Source organism: Calidris pugnax, unplaced genomic scaffold (genome assembly GCF_001431845.1).
Source record: "Calidris pugnax isolate Ruff unplaced genomic scaffold, ASM143184v1 scaffold32, whole genome shotgun sequence".
NCBI classification, from domain to species: Eukaryota; Metazoa; Chordata; class Aves; order Charadriiformes; family Scolopacidae; genus Calidris; species Calidris pugnax.
Genome location: NW_015090783.1, coordinates 696,840 through 711,197, shown reverse-complemented (window position 1 = coordinate 711,197; position 14,358 = coordinate 696,840). Strand labels below are relative to the sequence as shown.

At 38.3% G+C, this 14,358-nt stretch overlaps 1 protein-coding gene across 23 annotated transcripts in view; it reads right to left on the bottom strand.

Moving 5' to 3' along the window:
• The window catches only part of ATXN2 (ataxin 2), a 46,402-nt gene that overhangs the window by 20,051 nt on the left and 11,993 nt on the right, over positions 1-14,358 (bottom strand). For 13 of the 23 annotated variants that reach the window (XM_014962204.1, XM_014962217.1, XM_014962210.1 and 10 more), the window contains 11 exons: positions 13,124-13,215; positions 10,188-10,385; positions 9,490-9,668; positions 7,772-7,981; positions 5,421-5,603; positions 3,740-3,928; positions 2,944-3,051; positions 1,963-2,033; positions 952-1,259; positions 410-473; positions 141-293 (listed from right to left, as the gene is read on the bottom strand). In XM_014962204.1, the coding sequence (XP_014817690.1) occupies positions 141-293; positions 410-473; positions 952-1,259; positions 1,963-2,033; positions 2,944-3,051; positions 3,740-3,928; positions 5,421-5,603; positions 7,772-7,981; positions 9,490-9,668; positions 10,188-10,385; positions 13,124-13,215 (1,755 nt within the window). The remainder of the gene's footprint in view (positions 1-140; positions 294-409; positions 474-951; positions 1,260-1,962; positions 2,034-2,943; positions 3,052-3,739; positions 3,929-5,420; positions 5,604-7,771; positions 7,982-9,489; positions 9,669-10,187; positions 10,386-13,123; positions 13,216-14,358) is intronic. The other 10 variants (XM_014962315.1, XM_014962322.1, XM_014962329.1 and 7 more) reach the window with 5 other exon arrangements.

Here is a 14,358-nt window from a genome sequence, read left to right as displayed (position 1 = left end):
GCTGGGTGAAGTCAGCTATGTAAATACTAAAACTTAACAACAATGTAACTGTGCCCATATTTACAACAGTAATACAAGCTGTAACATTTCACTGTATTAACTTAAATCTCCCAAGTGTTAAGCAAATGGCTGCTCTTTACCTGCACGCCTGGACTCACTGGAACCGGGTACATCATATTTGGTGCAAAACAAACAGGTTGAGTGTACACTGGGGTCGGCTGCTGATGACCCACCATGGAGGGGCTGGGCTGGGCTTGCGGACGAGGGGAGGTTGGTGTAGTAGAAGGTTTCGGCTACAAAGAGAGTTCAGCAATGCATAGGCAAGATTAGCTTGATTATCCTCCCAAGTAAACGTTCTGCTTATAAAGATCTACTCAAAAGCAATGTTAAACAGTACCGAGTAACTTACTTGAGCAAAAGATCGAGGGTTGAACTCTTTTGCGTTAGGATTAAGTGTTGATTTTCTAACTTGCCTAAATAAAGAACAAAAAACTCTGTTTAGCATTGTTCTTTCACAAGCATATCAGCAGAACTCCCAAACAATTAAAAATTTAAAGAGATTAAATACCTCATTTCCATCTGCGAGTCAGATTTTTAAGAACTCAACACATGGCATGCAAAAAGCTGCTTTTACTGATAGTATTCTTATTACACTTGTTCATAAAAAAGTTTTCCTGTTGTTGATACTACAGCTCACATGAGCCAGGAAAACGTTTAAATAAGCATTTAGACATGGATTAGGCAATCAATAAAACCACAGTTCTATATGCAGCTCTGCCATTGACTCATGAGATGACTCTCAGTACAGTAAATTCATGTGCTGTTTTCTCTGTATAACAGAGAGAACTTATATCAGCCACATAAAGATAGTACACATTCATAACAGTTTTTTCAACAAATGGCTAAATGCTAATAACAGACATGCTTATTCTAAAAGGCATAATTACTCACTCAGAAGTATCTTTCTTCTCCTCTTTATCCTCTTTATCTTGTTTACTTCCAGGCCCAGATGTCTGTACACCTTGTGAAGTTACCTCAGGCCCCCGCTTTTGCTCAGAACTATTACTTATTGAAGGAGAAATACTTGGACTATTAGGTTTGCTACTGCCACCGTTAGAGTTAGTATTACTGCCAGTTTCTATGATAGATTCTTTAGGGGTTGATTCTGTCTTTTCTTTAACAACATCTCTTGATTTTTCACCTTCTCGGGTTTTGTTTAGCAGCTGATCCACTGCATCTGAAGAGGAACTTGACTGTAACTGAAAAAAACCCAAAGAACACAGTCAGTAAACTGAAACACAGAACTAGGGAATCTAATGCTATCACATACACAGAGTAAAATACAGTCCCATAGGCCTCAATCGTCTGGAAACTATTTTTTAAAACATACATTTCCATTTCTACTAGAAATCTATGAACGTTGACAATGTTTTAAGCCTACACTGTGAAAGAAGCTATTTAGCTACTCAACTGACCTATATGTTGATTAGGAAGTGACAGGAAAGCTTAAGACAACCCTCTGGACTCATCCTCCTGTGTGATTTAACAGTAACACTCAAAAAGCTAACCTGATTTAATAAACCATTATAACTAGGAAATAAGTAATATGAATTCATCTTCAATTTTCCTACACAAAATCCTTTATTTAATTTTGAAACAGCTCTTCCAAATGGACTGTAAATGTGATAATAATTTGTACCTAATGATCAAACAGGTTTCAAGTTCTATTTTCAGTGTACAGTCAATATGCACATTTACATGTTATTAGGCAATTGCACTAGCAAGAGTCCGCATTGATTTTATAATATCTAGCCTGAATTTTTATAGATATTTTCATAAATTAAGCACAAGTAGTAAGGACCTGTTTTCCTGTTAACATATGCAGTGTATTCAATTCATTAAAATAACCTGGATGCACATGAGAACTATGACACCTTTAAGTAAACATTCAGAGACACTTACCCTAAAGTCATTCTTAAATTTCTTTAAATCATCAATCTGTTTTCTGTGTTCTGAAACAATTGGAGATACACCTGCCAAATATAAAACCAACATTGTCCAAGCATTTCTAATACAAGTTTTACACACAACCTCTACACTGAGTTTGACAAAAGGTAACGTTTGCAGAGCTAAAAATTAAACACTGTGGTATCATTTCAGCTGTAACTTAGTGTAATTTCATAAACTACGTGCATGAGCACACAAAGATACTCTGTGAAACCAGAGCATTACATAACTGACATATCTATAGCTCTAATGCATCGTACCAAGAGAGAAGCCCTGAGGTGCAGGGACTGCAGAGCTCCGCTGAACACAAAGAAGCACGTGACAAAACCCTCAAAATGTAACACACCAGTGTTTCAAGACACAGCAAGTGAAGGTGAAACACTGACCAGGGTTAGGTTTATGGTTGGACTTGATCTTAAAGGCCTTTTCCAACCTAAATGATTCTATGATTCCAAGTCCAATAACATGAAAGGATTTTTTTGAGAACTGAATGACAAACAATGCTGCAGAGAAAGCCAGATTTAAGGCATAGTAGGAGGAAGTACAGTTACAAAAAACTATGCTTAGAAATGCTTAGAAATGCTTAGAAATATTGTGAGCACAGCTCCAAGTAGAAACACTCATTCAGTCCAAAGACAGCTAAAAAAAACAGCTTTATGAGAAGGAACAAATACAGAAAGAAAAAAACAACTTAAAAGAAATCACACTATCCACATGACCATCCCTACACTTTTTGTTGATTAAATGAGTCAAGAACAACATTTAAAATTGCAGGCCACTAACCAACTGCATGACCAAATTTCTCCTATAGAACACCCAACCCAGAGTGTCTCCAAATCTTCCTTAATATACTATCTAAAGCAGTCGATATACAGCAGGTTTAGTGCTTGGGATTCCTACATTCCTCAAGTATACATGAAAGCTTTCGATACAAACCTTTGTTTTCAGGTTTGGGAAAACTAGGAGAAGTCTCACTGGGCTTTATATTCTCCTTGTTTCCAGTTGCAGAATTTTGCCTCTGGTCCTGAAGCCTGGTATCTTTAGCTAGAAAAGAAATTGCCAAAGTTATTATCTTCTCAAACTGACCAAAGAGAGATTGCAAGACAGAAAGAGAAGAGAGATTTAATCATGTTTATCTTACAAAAGAAAAACCCTAAGTTACACATTTTCTGCTACCTAGTTAGGACCTGGAGGGTTATCCTTCCCCCTTTCCCACCAAATGAAAAAGTCCCAGTCTAACACAGAACCTTATCCAGGCTGAAAAAGCTATAAAACTAGAGCAAATTATTTTCAATAGTCCAAACTCTTCACAGAGAATGCTACAAAGATTTGGGAGTTCTTAGACGTTTGACTATACTTTTGAATGTTGGTGTTCTTTTTTCTTTTCTTTTACTATGCTCAAAATATCTTCTGAAACCAGAGGCCTACATTTCTTTAAATTGGAAAACAGCCAGGCACTCAGTTTGAAAAAAATGCTCAATTAAGTCAAAAACCTATAAGCCCACACTCCTTAAAGGGCAGAGGAAATTAAGCACACAAGGCTTATCAAAAAGCCTCTCCAACCTCAGTGTAAAGCTAGCATCATGAGAAACTGACAACTCACTACACAGTAAAATTTAATGCACCTGAAGTTCTCCCATCATTTAGAAAGCAGCTTTGCTCTTCTACAGACATATTCCTTGTCAGGGATTAGGGAAAGGGAGCATTTCCAAGCTAGCAAAGGGTAACTTACATTCGCTGGAAGGGGTGACTGCTCTGTTGGATGCAGGGCTGGCAGGTGTAGGAGAGGCAGCTGGAACAGGCATGGCAACAGCTTCAGTGGGAATAGTACCAGGCTGAGGAGAAGGCAGAGCTGGTCCCGTGGGGGTGCTGCTCTGCCTCGGAGACCTAGGCCTGTGTGTTTTAGGGGATAATCTCGGAACTAGAAACAAAAAAAGGAAAAAAAAAAAATTATAGGGTAAGTTTCCTCATCTGCTCATCAGTTTGCTTATTTTTAAAATGACTAAAAACATGCTTTAAAATACTTAGTGGAACATTATATAGTAACTGAAAACCTGTTTACCTTTCAGGTACATCTCCTAGTTCTTTACAATGCAGCACTTCACATAAGTGGTGCAATTTTTCTGCAGATTGTCCCCTAATATACATCACTGCTCTGGAGTCCCACCATGATACTGCAATATGCTCCCCAGCCCCCCAAGTAGTACAACTACAACAGCTCACATTAACACAGTTTGAGGCAGAATAGAAAAGGTGGTCAGGTCTCCATACAAACAGATGTACAACATTTTTAAAAGGGCTGAAAAAAGACATCCATTTTACAGCGTCCTCTTTTGGAGGCTTGCCAGCTGAAAAAAAAACAACATAGCCTATTGAAAGAGGATTATTTGATGTATATTTTTGCCCCTGTGTTAAAGCAGCAAGGCAAGTTGTATATTCTTTAAACTACAAGTTGTACCTTCTGCTTCCTGCTCATCCCACTGTTAATTGCTTTACATAATATATAAACTTAAAGTGAGCAAGGAGAAAAAGAGATAAATTGTTTAACAGTCCTACTTGCATGGTAATAATATGTAAGTGGGGGATGGTGAGGGTAGATGAATTAGAGATAATGCCAAAACAGAAGAGTTGAAAGCTTTTCCACAAGGCAACGGTCTATGTGGGTCTAATTCATCCCTTCTTTCTGAAAAATACACTCCCACTACACTCCTCTAGAATTCTAGCACTGCTAAAAAGTAACAGACTCTGAATGTCACTCAAAAAAGCACCCAGCTGCTGACAACTCACTGGAAGGCGGTCCCAACTACAAAAGCTCAAGACTAGAGCCTCTGTCACAAGAATGAGCTTTAAATTTGAAGTAAAATATTAAAAAAAAAAGTGCTACTGACTGTATCTGCTACTACAGTACTTAGACAAACACAAAATGACCACTTAAAATCTGCATCATTTTAAAAGGGAAAATATATCCAACTTGAATATCATTTCACCTGCTCTGTTAACACCAACCTTCCTCTACCCAAACACTTCCTTCATTTGTAAACCACAACCCAGTTACACTGCCATTAACCAAATTCAGTGATGCAGTGGAAAGTATGTAACTTTTCCTTTCAATAACCTTCCTGAAAATAACTTCTTTTAACAACTAATTCCATACTTTTCCTTCCTTTCTCTTCATACACCATCAGACTTAACTCCTCTGCAGTTAAGACAATATTGCACTTGAAGGACAGACTCAACAAACTACTTTACTAAGCTCTCTGGTAAATCCTTCTCCTACTCCATTTAAGCAAGCTACATTAGCAGACCAGTGTTTATTCAGAGCCTGAATTGTCTAGAAATGCAATATTCTGCTTAGCATTCACACTCTAAAGTGCCCCTGGCAAGCCATCTGCAATAAGCCAAGCTTTACCTACCCCCACTGACAACTGATGACCACGTCCCACCTGAAGGGCTGCCTCGTGCCACTGCAGTAGTAGATGCTTCCCCTGGTGCATTATGAGATACAAATTCTAAGCCACTTGAAATTGTACCCCTACCAGTAGAGACTCTGTGACCTCGAGGGTGCCGTTGTGCCTTAGGAGACATCCGTGGAGGCCCTGGGAAAAAGAAAACAACCCCAAACAATAAGTACTTATCGTCCACCACTATCAGTGCCCAAACATACAATCTGTTTTTAAAACTGCATTTAATCTATTAACTCTCAATAATGCAGTAATGCAGTCAAGCATTTTACACTGACATCAACTAGAACTGAGGACCTCCGAGACTAAAAAGGCCAAGCCATTGGTGCAGCCAGAGTACTGACAAACTCATCACCTTGCTGTAACAGCTCATGTGCATTGATATTTAGAAGCTTTATCAGAATTGAAACAGGTATGCAAGTCCTGGATTTAAAATATTTGAATTCAAGCATCCAATATTGCTTACTGCAAGACACGCCAGAAAGGTCAGTGGCCCAGCTCCCTCTGGATAAGCACTAGGCTATCAAACATTTTCCAGAAAAGAAAAAAAAATTCAATCCCTTTGTCAGGTGGATAGTGATACCGAACATTTATTTACAGAGTAGTCACCACTGGCTGACCAATGCTCTTGGGGAATTTCAGCAGAGCTTTCTGCACCGAGGCTGAATTGCCTGCAGCAGGTCACAATTCATTTACAAGTCAGCAAAACTGCAACTAAACAAGTTATTGTTATCCCAAGGTTCAAGTCATGCATGTTTAACACCAGAAGCTAAAGTCGTAAGTGAATACAGTAATTCTGAACAGCTTATACAGCTGCCACAGAACATTTACGCTCAAGTCCAAGCAGCAATCCAGTCTGTACATCCTAACAAACGTTTTCTTTACAAGACCAGACTCAAATGTTGATGTTTCAAAAGGAAAAACTGTGTATGAGCACAAGATAATCTGGCTGATTACAGTTCATTTTTAATGTAGGTCAATAACAGAGATTAGTTCAGATAATGGCTTTCTGGTTTCAGATAAAGTTCTAAAATATCAAGTACCTCTTCTGGTTACATAAATCTTCAAATTTCAGCCTCTATTTTAACCATGAATCTAAAGTACACTTTAATCCAAATTATACACAGGCAAGCATTTTAAAGAATACACACTTTCCAGAAATCCTCTTCCAGTAGCAAAGATGAAGTGTTGCGATACGCTGCAGTTCACCGCGTGCCTGAAAAATGCACTTCAAGTGCTAAGAAATATCTGAATTTGCACATGTGGATTCCCAACATCTTACTACATAAAAAAAGCTCACACAGATAAATCGACAGTAGCATGCCATGGACATGCCTACGACCATCCACTTTCTGATTACAGACCATCTCAAGCATTTTTCAGGCAAGCTGGGGAACAGCGTTACTGATTCAATTAGTGGGATGACTGGTCTCTCTGCCGTGGCTCCAGTGGAGCCAGTTACAGCAGAGACTGCAAGTTTCCAGTGAGTTTAGTATAACCCGTTTACATTTCTCCAGGCTTGCTGGGCTGTGCTGTGCAGGATAGTATTTAAGTGCATGTAAATAAAATAAAAATTTTTAAAATGTATTCCTTACTGTACCCTCAGAGGACAAATAAGTTCAGTTTAGATACTTCTCTTACCGAAGCCTCATGGGTTAAGCCTTTCTCTGCAGGTTATTGACTGCCAGGGAGCTGAATTACTGTCCTACCTCAATGCAAACACATCTGAAGTCTTCTACAGATTGGCCTCTGAAGCAGTTTATCCTACCCTATTCCCACAACGCACGTCTCTGAATACAAACACATCTGAAGTCTTCTACAGATTGGCCTTTGAAGCAGTTTATCCTACCCTATTTCCACAACACACTTCTCTGAATACAGGATTTTTATTTTTCTTATTATTATTGGCTTTTTACAAAAGGTAATTCAATGATTTAGTTAAATTTGAAACTGCTTTTTGTGAAACAACTCCATTAAAATATTTGGTATTTTATATAAATTTCTATTCCTAAAAATGCCCTCTAAAGTTATCAGGTCCTGCATGTTGCTGTTGGTTAAGACACTGAGCAGCGTTTACAAAGCTGAGTTTATTTCATACCAATACGGGAAATTTCACAGCTTTATTTTGTTTTTGTAAAGTTCTTCAAATAAAAAAAAAGGTTAATAGAAATAGTCTGATAAACTAAAGTTAAAACACAAATTATAGGTTAAGTAATGAAGAGGAAAAAACAATTTTGTAATTAAAACTCACAAAGGAGTTAAACAAAGACAAACAAAAACATGAACAAATCGTGGTATTGTACCTTCTGAAGACATGCGTTTAGGCATAGTAGAGACAGGAGCTGGAGAACCATGAGCAGAGGGGTGAGACGGGGGCCTGGAGGGCCGCGAGGGGGGCCTGGAGGGCGGCCGTGTAGGGGTGGCTGCCCGAGGTGGAAGAGAGTTGGGACCTGACTGGTAGCGAGAAGGTGGGCGAGAGGAAGGAGATGGGCAAGGCGATGGCCAGGGAACACCTGACAGAACAAATGATATGAAGGAAAGTATAAAAACTAAAGAAAAATTATGGGGAAAAAGGTCAACAGAAAAAAAAAAAGTAAAATATGACAAAATGATTTTTCATGTTTAACCCTTTGGGGATAAGTTTAGTTTGTTTCTGCAACCAATAAAATAGTCTCTGCAAGGTTATTTCCTCCAGTTTGGGTCGAATTTAACATCTGAATGTCACAAACTCCCCAAAGGGTTAACTAGGATCTACAAATACTACTAAGGAATAGACAGTAAAGTTTGATCTGTTAGCCTATTATATATATGTTCTACAGTACGCATCAATTCTTGACAAGGTCCTTAAAAAAAGCTACCAGAGGTTCTCAAACAGCGGATCACATAAAGTATTGACTACACAAACTGCTACTTTCAAACCAAATGATGAGCAATATAAATTCTAGGAACTGTATCTTTACAAAAAACAGCGGTGTTCAGTGTCTGAATCCTGACATTTATGCCTTTATCAGTTATCTGAAGTATTAATGTAGTATTTTAATCTAGGCTACAGGGTTCTTTGTTCCCAAAAAAAGAAATTGAATTCACAAGCCATTCTGAATATTTTGGGTATATGATGTTCATTCAGCAGAGTAATCGGATGACAGAAACCACAAATACTACAAACAAATTTCACGGTTTGCATTGTTTGGACAAGACTCAGCTGTACATCCTTTGTACAGCTGACTCCGTAGTTAAAAAGGAAGTCTCACTTACCTTTAGGTGTTTCTCAGACTTCCTCTCCAGATAGAGGCACTTGAGTACTATATACATTTTTCATCTATTCACAGCAATCTCATAATACAGCATTTTTAACTTATAAAAATAATGCCTCAAGGACAGGCTACTGCTGAAATCCATCTCAGAAAATGGTGTTTGGTTTATGAAACACCAATTCCTGCTATGTGGTGCTCAGTGATGTCTGTTTATAAATATTACCCATGTGTATAGCAGAAAATACTCAAACAGCTATTTCTTTTTCCCCTAACGCTTCTCTTACTTTCCCAACAATGACTTTTTCCCCCGCACACCATCGTAAAGTCAGTAAGTTGCTTTATTCTTTTCCATGGGAAACAGAATTGATCCATGCACCAGAAAGGAAGGAGTGATGCTTCCTCGGCTGCCACCTCCCTCTCACTAGGTGTCAGCATTGCTACTCCTCCACACGGAGCTCAGCAGATGCAATACACAAAGCAATTTTTAATCTTCAGAACTGCATACTGCACCATTATCTAAGACGAAGGTGTTTGAAAAGGAAAACAAGAGACATTTCTGCTCCGCAAAGCTACATACAGTGTGGTCAAATGGGTGTTCCATTATGAGTTAAATCCAAAATCAAAACCACCACCTCTGTCTTAAATAATGAATGCTGACCCGGCTAATCAAACATATATCCTAAGACCACAACATATGCAGTTTCAACACAATTAGATAATTGATTGTGATTTTATATGGCATATTCAACTAGACTTCGGATGCTTACCTCCGTTAACTACTCTTTGATCTCCTCCAGAGTTAGGACTGAATTCTGAAGTATGGGATCCAGACCTTGAAATCGGTGGGCCTGATCCAGACTGACCCATCCGTGGTGAGTTTTGTCTTCCACTTCCCCAGGACAGGACATCTCTGTTCCTCTGTCCAGGTGGAATGTATTTATTTTCTCTGAAACACAGCAAATTTCTATTAGTGTTAAGACAGAACTGAAAGACAATGAAAAGTACCCGATCAAGAGCTCTGCTGGTATTTTCTAGTTTTCCAAGTCAAGCTCAAGGAAAATTCTAAATACTATCAGATGTTGACCTAACATTCACCTCATGAATTGGCTTTTGATACTGACCACACAGTCCACTTTCTATGAGCCCACAGAAACTCAAGGATTTAGTATTAATGCCTGAAATTCTCCATGACATACCGAAACCACTGCCCTTTCCTGTAATTTGGTATGAATTCACCACAGTGACAAACCCACGTGGGGAAGTCTGTTTCCCTACAGAGATAACACAGGGCCATGCAGAGGTGTACATATTGGCATGAGTGCCAAAACCAGCACATGATTGTTTACACAGGGTTCCCAACCTAATGAGCCTGCTGAAAAAGCACAGTTTCAACGAGTAAATTGCTACTGTACCAAAATATGCACACCATTTAAATAAAAATACTATTCACAGTATATGCAAGTACCTAGTGTTCACACCATGTCCTTCTCGTTCATTAGCATTTCTCTGAACAGCAGTATATTTTTCTTCTTCTGTTCTTTCATCATTTTCCAAGGCAACCCGAGCTTTGTATTGGGCACTTGATTCAATTTCCTCTGCTAATTGAGTTGCTCTGGCTTCCCGTTTTAAAAACTCCTCTGAATTATCTCTTTCTAATGGCACCCTAAAAGACAATGGAAAGGAAAAGAATCTCTGAAATGCATTCAAAAGCACAAAGGAGCTACAAAAATTACATGGTGTTAATTCTAACCAAGTCAGAGTAAAAAAAGCTTCAAGTCAGTAGACTCACTCTCTTTTTTAGTGTATGTCAATATTCGTGGACTGGTTTGATATTATATGCAAATTCAGTGTCATTTACCTGCCTAGAGAGCTGAGGTCAGGGTGCAGAGCTTTTCCATATGACTTGCAAAATCCCCAGACCCTAAAGCCATGCAAAGGCTCCAACTTTTAACACAGTTGAGTATATTCATAATAAAAAGCTTTAGTCTGTTGTTTAGATAGGAAGCTACTGTAAGAGACCAAATTTGAATTTCTGTAGCTATTTACACATTCCCAACAGACAGAAGCATCCCCAATCCTACTGAAATTGAAGAGTTATATGCTTAATTGTTTGATAATTCCAGCCATAGAATTTCAGCTCATGCTGTTACGGATAACTGCAAGAAAGATGAATGCAATACACTAGAGCACGGGACCAGAAACCCATGACTCATTTGCCATGTCCAAGGACCTCAAAACCATTCATCCTGTGTATCTATATTAGGTAACAGCATGTTGCAAAAAGCATACGTGGCTCTCTTAGGAAAGCCACTGAGTAAAAATTCAATACATGAGCAATAAAATACCGAAAGAAATGACTGAGATGGACATCACTCCAGGCACTTCCCTCTGTCCACCCATGTTTTTGGTTTTTACCTGTTCAAATTTTTGTTGAAGTATCAGGTTTTATAAAACAACTTTGCGCTCTGTCTTTGATTCTAATTTTGAGTTCCAAAAGTTGTTTCACCCCATCTTAATTCAGAATAAACTACATAAAAATACAGCACACAGCTGAAGCTTGGACCATGCTATGCTGGGGATTCTATAATCACTACTGCACATATTTTAAATAATATAAAAACGAAGAACAAAGAAAGTAGGTGGAGATACAAGCCAAGTATGAAATAATATATGCAAGATTACTCAAGTGTTGGTCACAGAACTAGGAAAACAAGTGGCTTTGCCAAATTCCAAGCCAGTGCTTGGCTACTGCATCCTAAGTTTTTCCCCAGCCGGGACATCTGTTGGGACATCCACCTTATCAATGGTAACTACAAGAATATGAAATAAAAACCTTACCCTTCAGCGTAAAGCTTTGGCTCAAGTAAGATATGCATGAACACAATGCATACAAACCTGAAGTCCCGGGCCTCGCTTACCCTGTATTGAGCATACAGACAAGAAAGGAGAACACCCAATACATCCTCATTTGTTTAAAATGACTGAAAAAAATGAAGGGATGTGTGCAGTAGGACTGGTGGAAATCTAAATAAGCGAAAGAATGATTTCACATTTTCTAACAGGGAAAAGGTCATTAAAGATGAAATGAGGGGATGGGCAAGATGACATTATTCAGAACCCTGTGAATGAGAGAAGCAGCTGATGAACACACCAATGCAGTCTGCCTGCTATAACACAAATGGGTACCTTTGTGCAGTTTGACAAACTTGGCTCCAGGAAGAGAAAACAATCAACCAATAAATCCTTTAGAATCCTTCAGCTGCAGATATAAGCATTTAGCTACACTGCTGCTCATCGCATACATGGAGAATCAGGAAAAGAGTTTCCCAGTTTAGCAGACTGGTAGGCAAACAAGCTGCTTGACTGGGAAACAATGGAATTTGTCACTGGCAACTCAACGCCAGCTTCATGTTTTTCATCTGTTTCCATTAATATCCATAGAGCAGAAAGATGGAAGACTAAAGTTCAAAAGTACAAAAAGTACTTGGAGCAGTCAAGTATACGAAAGAACAGCTTCCCCAGGATTCAAATGTAAGCCGATTAAAGCACTTTGATTATCACCAGGGTCTATTACAGGTCGATTTTAACAAAATAGTAAAAATAAAATCGTTGAACCAGAGACCTGTAGACAACTGCTCCAATTCTGTATAAAAATGAGAATATTTACTGCAATTATTTGGCATTCAAAATTGGTTTATGCTTTGGGGGTTAAAAGGGTGGGAAAACATTAAAGACATTTCACAATGGCTGCTGAATATCTGCAATTGATTTGTTTCGCAGTTGCAGTTAACATTATAGCTGCAGACTACTGGGAACAGGTCCATGCTGCAAAAACAGCCAGAGCAGGTTTTGCACTACTTCTATATTCAAGTTACTATTACATTGTAGATGAAACTTTAGCTTAGATCTGGACATCTCTGCTAAAACAAGTTGTCCACAGCACACAAGTCCCCCTTAAATATGAGCAACTTTTCAACATTTCAATAACCACCAGATCAATTGCCTCAGTAAAATTAGGGTTTAGTCAAACTGTTCCGCTAGGTTAAACACAGACTACAGGTATAGCAGCTATGTAAAAACAGAATATAGTTTCACAGTTTGGTATTTTCCACCCTATTCATAAAAGATTTTGTAAGAAATAAGCATTATTGCACGCCTAAATTCAGAAAATATTGCAATGAGAATGAAATGTAACCATTTAAGGGAATATATAATGATTACCACATCTAACTATTCACAGAACACTGGCAAGGTTTCTTAAGCACTATTCATTCATTGCTTTTTCATTTATTCGATTCTACAGCTTTAGAAAGTATGTAAAATTATCTTCAGAATATAAAGTTTGTCAAACCAGGGAGAACATTAAATACAAATCTAGTAACAAAATATTTTGGAACTTACGTATAAGAAGATAAACTGCTGTCATAAGTTGATACTACACCATAATTTTCTTCATTGTAACGAAACATGTCATTGGGATCCCATCCATTAGACTAGAAGAAAATGATGCTCGTTTTTCAAAATGACACTGGAAACACATTCCCTTAAAATTAAGGGCTGATGGCAGTACTTAAACCTTTCCTGGGCTTATGAATTCACTGTCCAGATACCAAAGTTACTAAAGCCACAATTATTTTAGGGAGCTTTGTTTATCAGATGCACAGATTTTACCTTCAAAAGCCAGTTTGTTGTTTGTTGGTGGTGTTTTGTTTAAGTACCGTGCCCACCCTGTACTGGAAGATTACTGGCTAACAAGAAATAAATGCATTAATGCCTTTTCCAGAAAGTCCAAATTGACACTTGTGAACGTTGTAAGCATCCCTCGCTGTGGCAAGTGCTGAACCTTTCCAAATGCACTACCAATGTGATTATCTGAGACACGCACACCCCACAGGCAGAAGGCCCCTGTTGATCCACACAACTTCCCCACTTCAGTGAAATTGCTACTACAACACTCAAGCACAACGATAAATGTTTTGAGTGTTCCATAAAAGCACTGACAGTATTAAGTATTCTGATAATCTCAGCTGTACAATATGTACACTAAAATTGACAGGATAACTGTTCTAACTAAAATTAATATGCTCCACAGTAACATGACAAGGTTCTCCTCTAATCAGTAATATTATCTTCTTTCTTTAACATTTTTTGCAGTCTGAATACCTTAGTAAAAAGAATGCACGGCTGAATAAAAGCTGACTTGCTATGATGTATCAGGAAACGTCATTTGAGGCCATACTATTCATCTAACGATTCATAATCTACTGAGATTGTATCTGTGCTTATTAAGTCATGGGTCAGACTTCCATCCATTTCCTTCATCTTAGCTCAGAGACAGTTAGCTAAGCACAATTTCGCCATAATTTCCAAATGCAATGATAGTCAGACAGGAATGCTCTGATTAAACGTAAATCACTTCAGAGTATTGCTGAATTTGGAGTCCATGAGTCAAACAAGTCCCTTACCACAGCAGCTGCCATTTGTCAACATTTGCCAAAAGTGGCATTTGAAATCCAGCTATTCTTACTCTAATTGTAAAAAAAAGTACTGTGGTAGCTGCCAGCAAAGACTACACTCATACTACGTAGGCCAGCAATTTTAGTCAGAAGTTCATTACCAGATTAAAATTAAGGAAT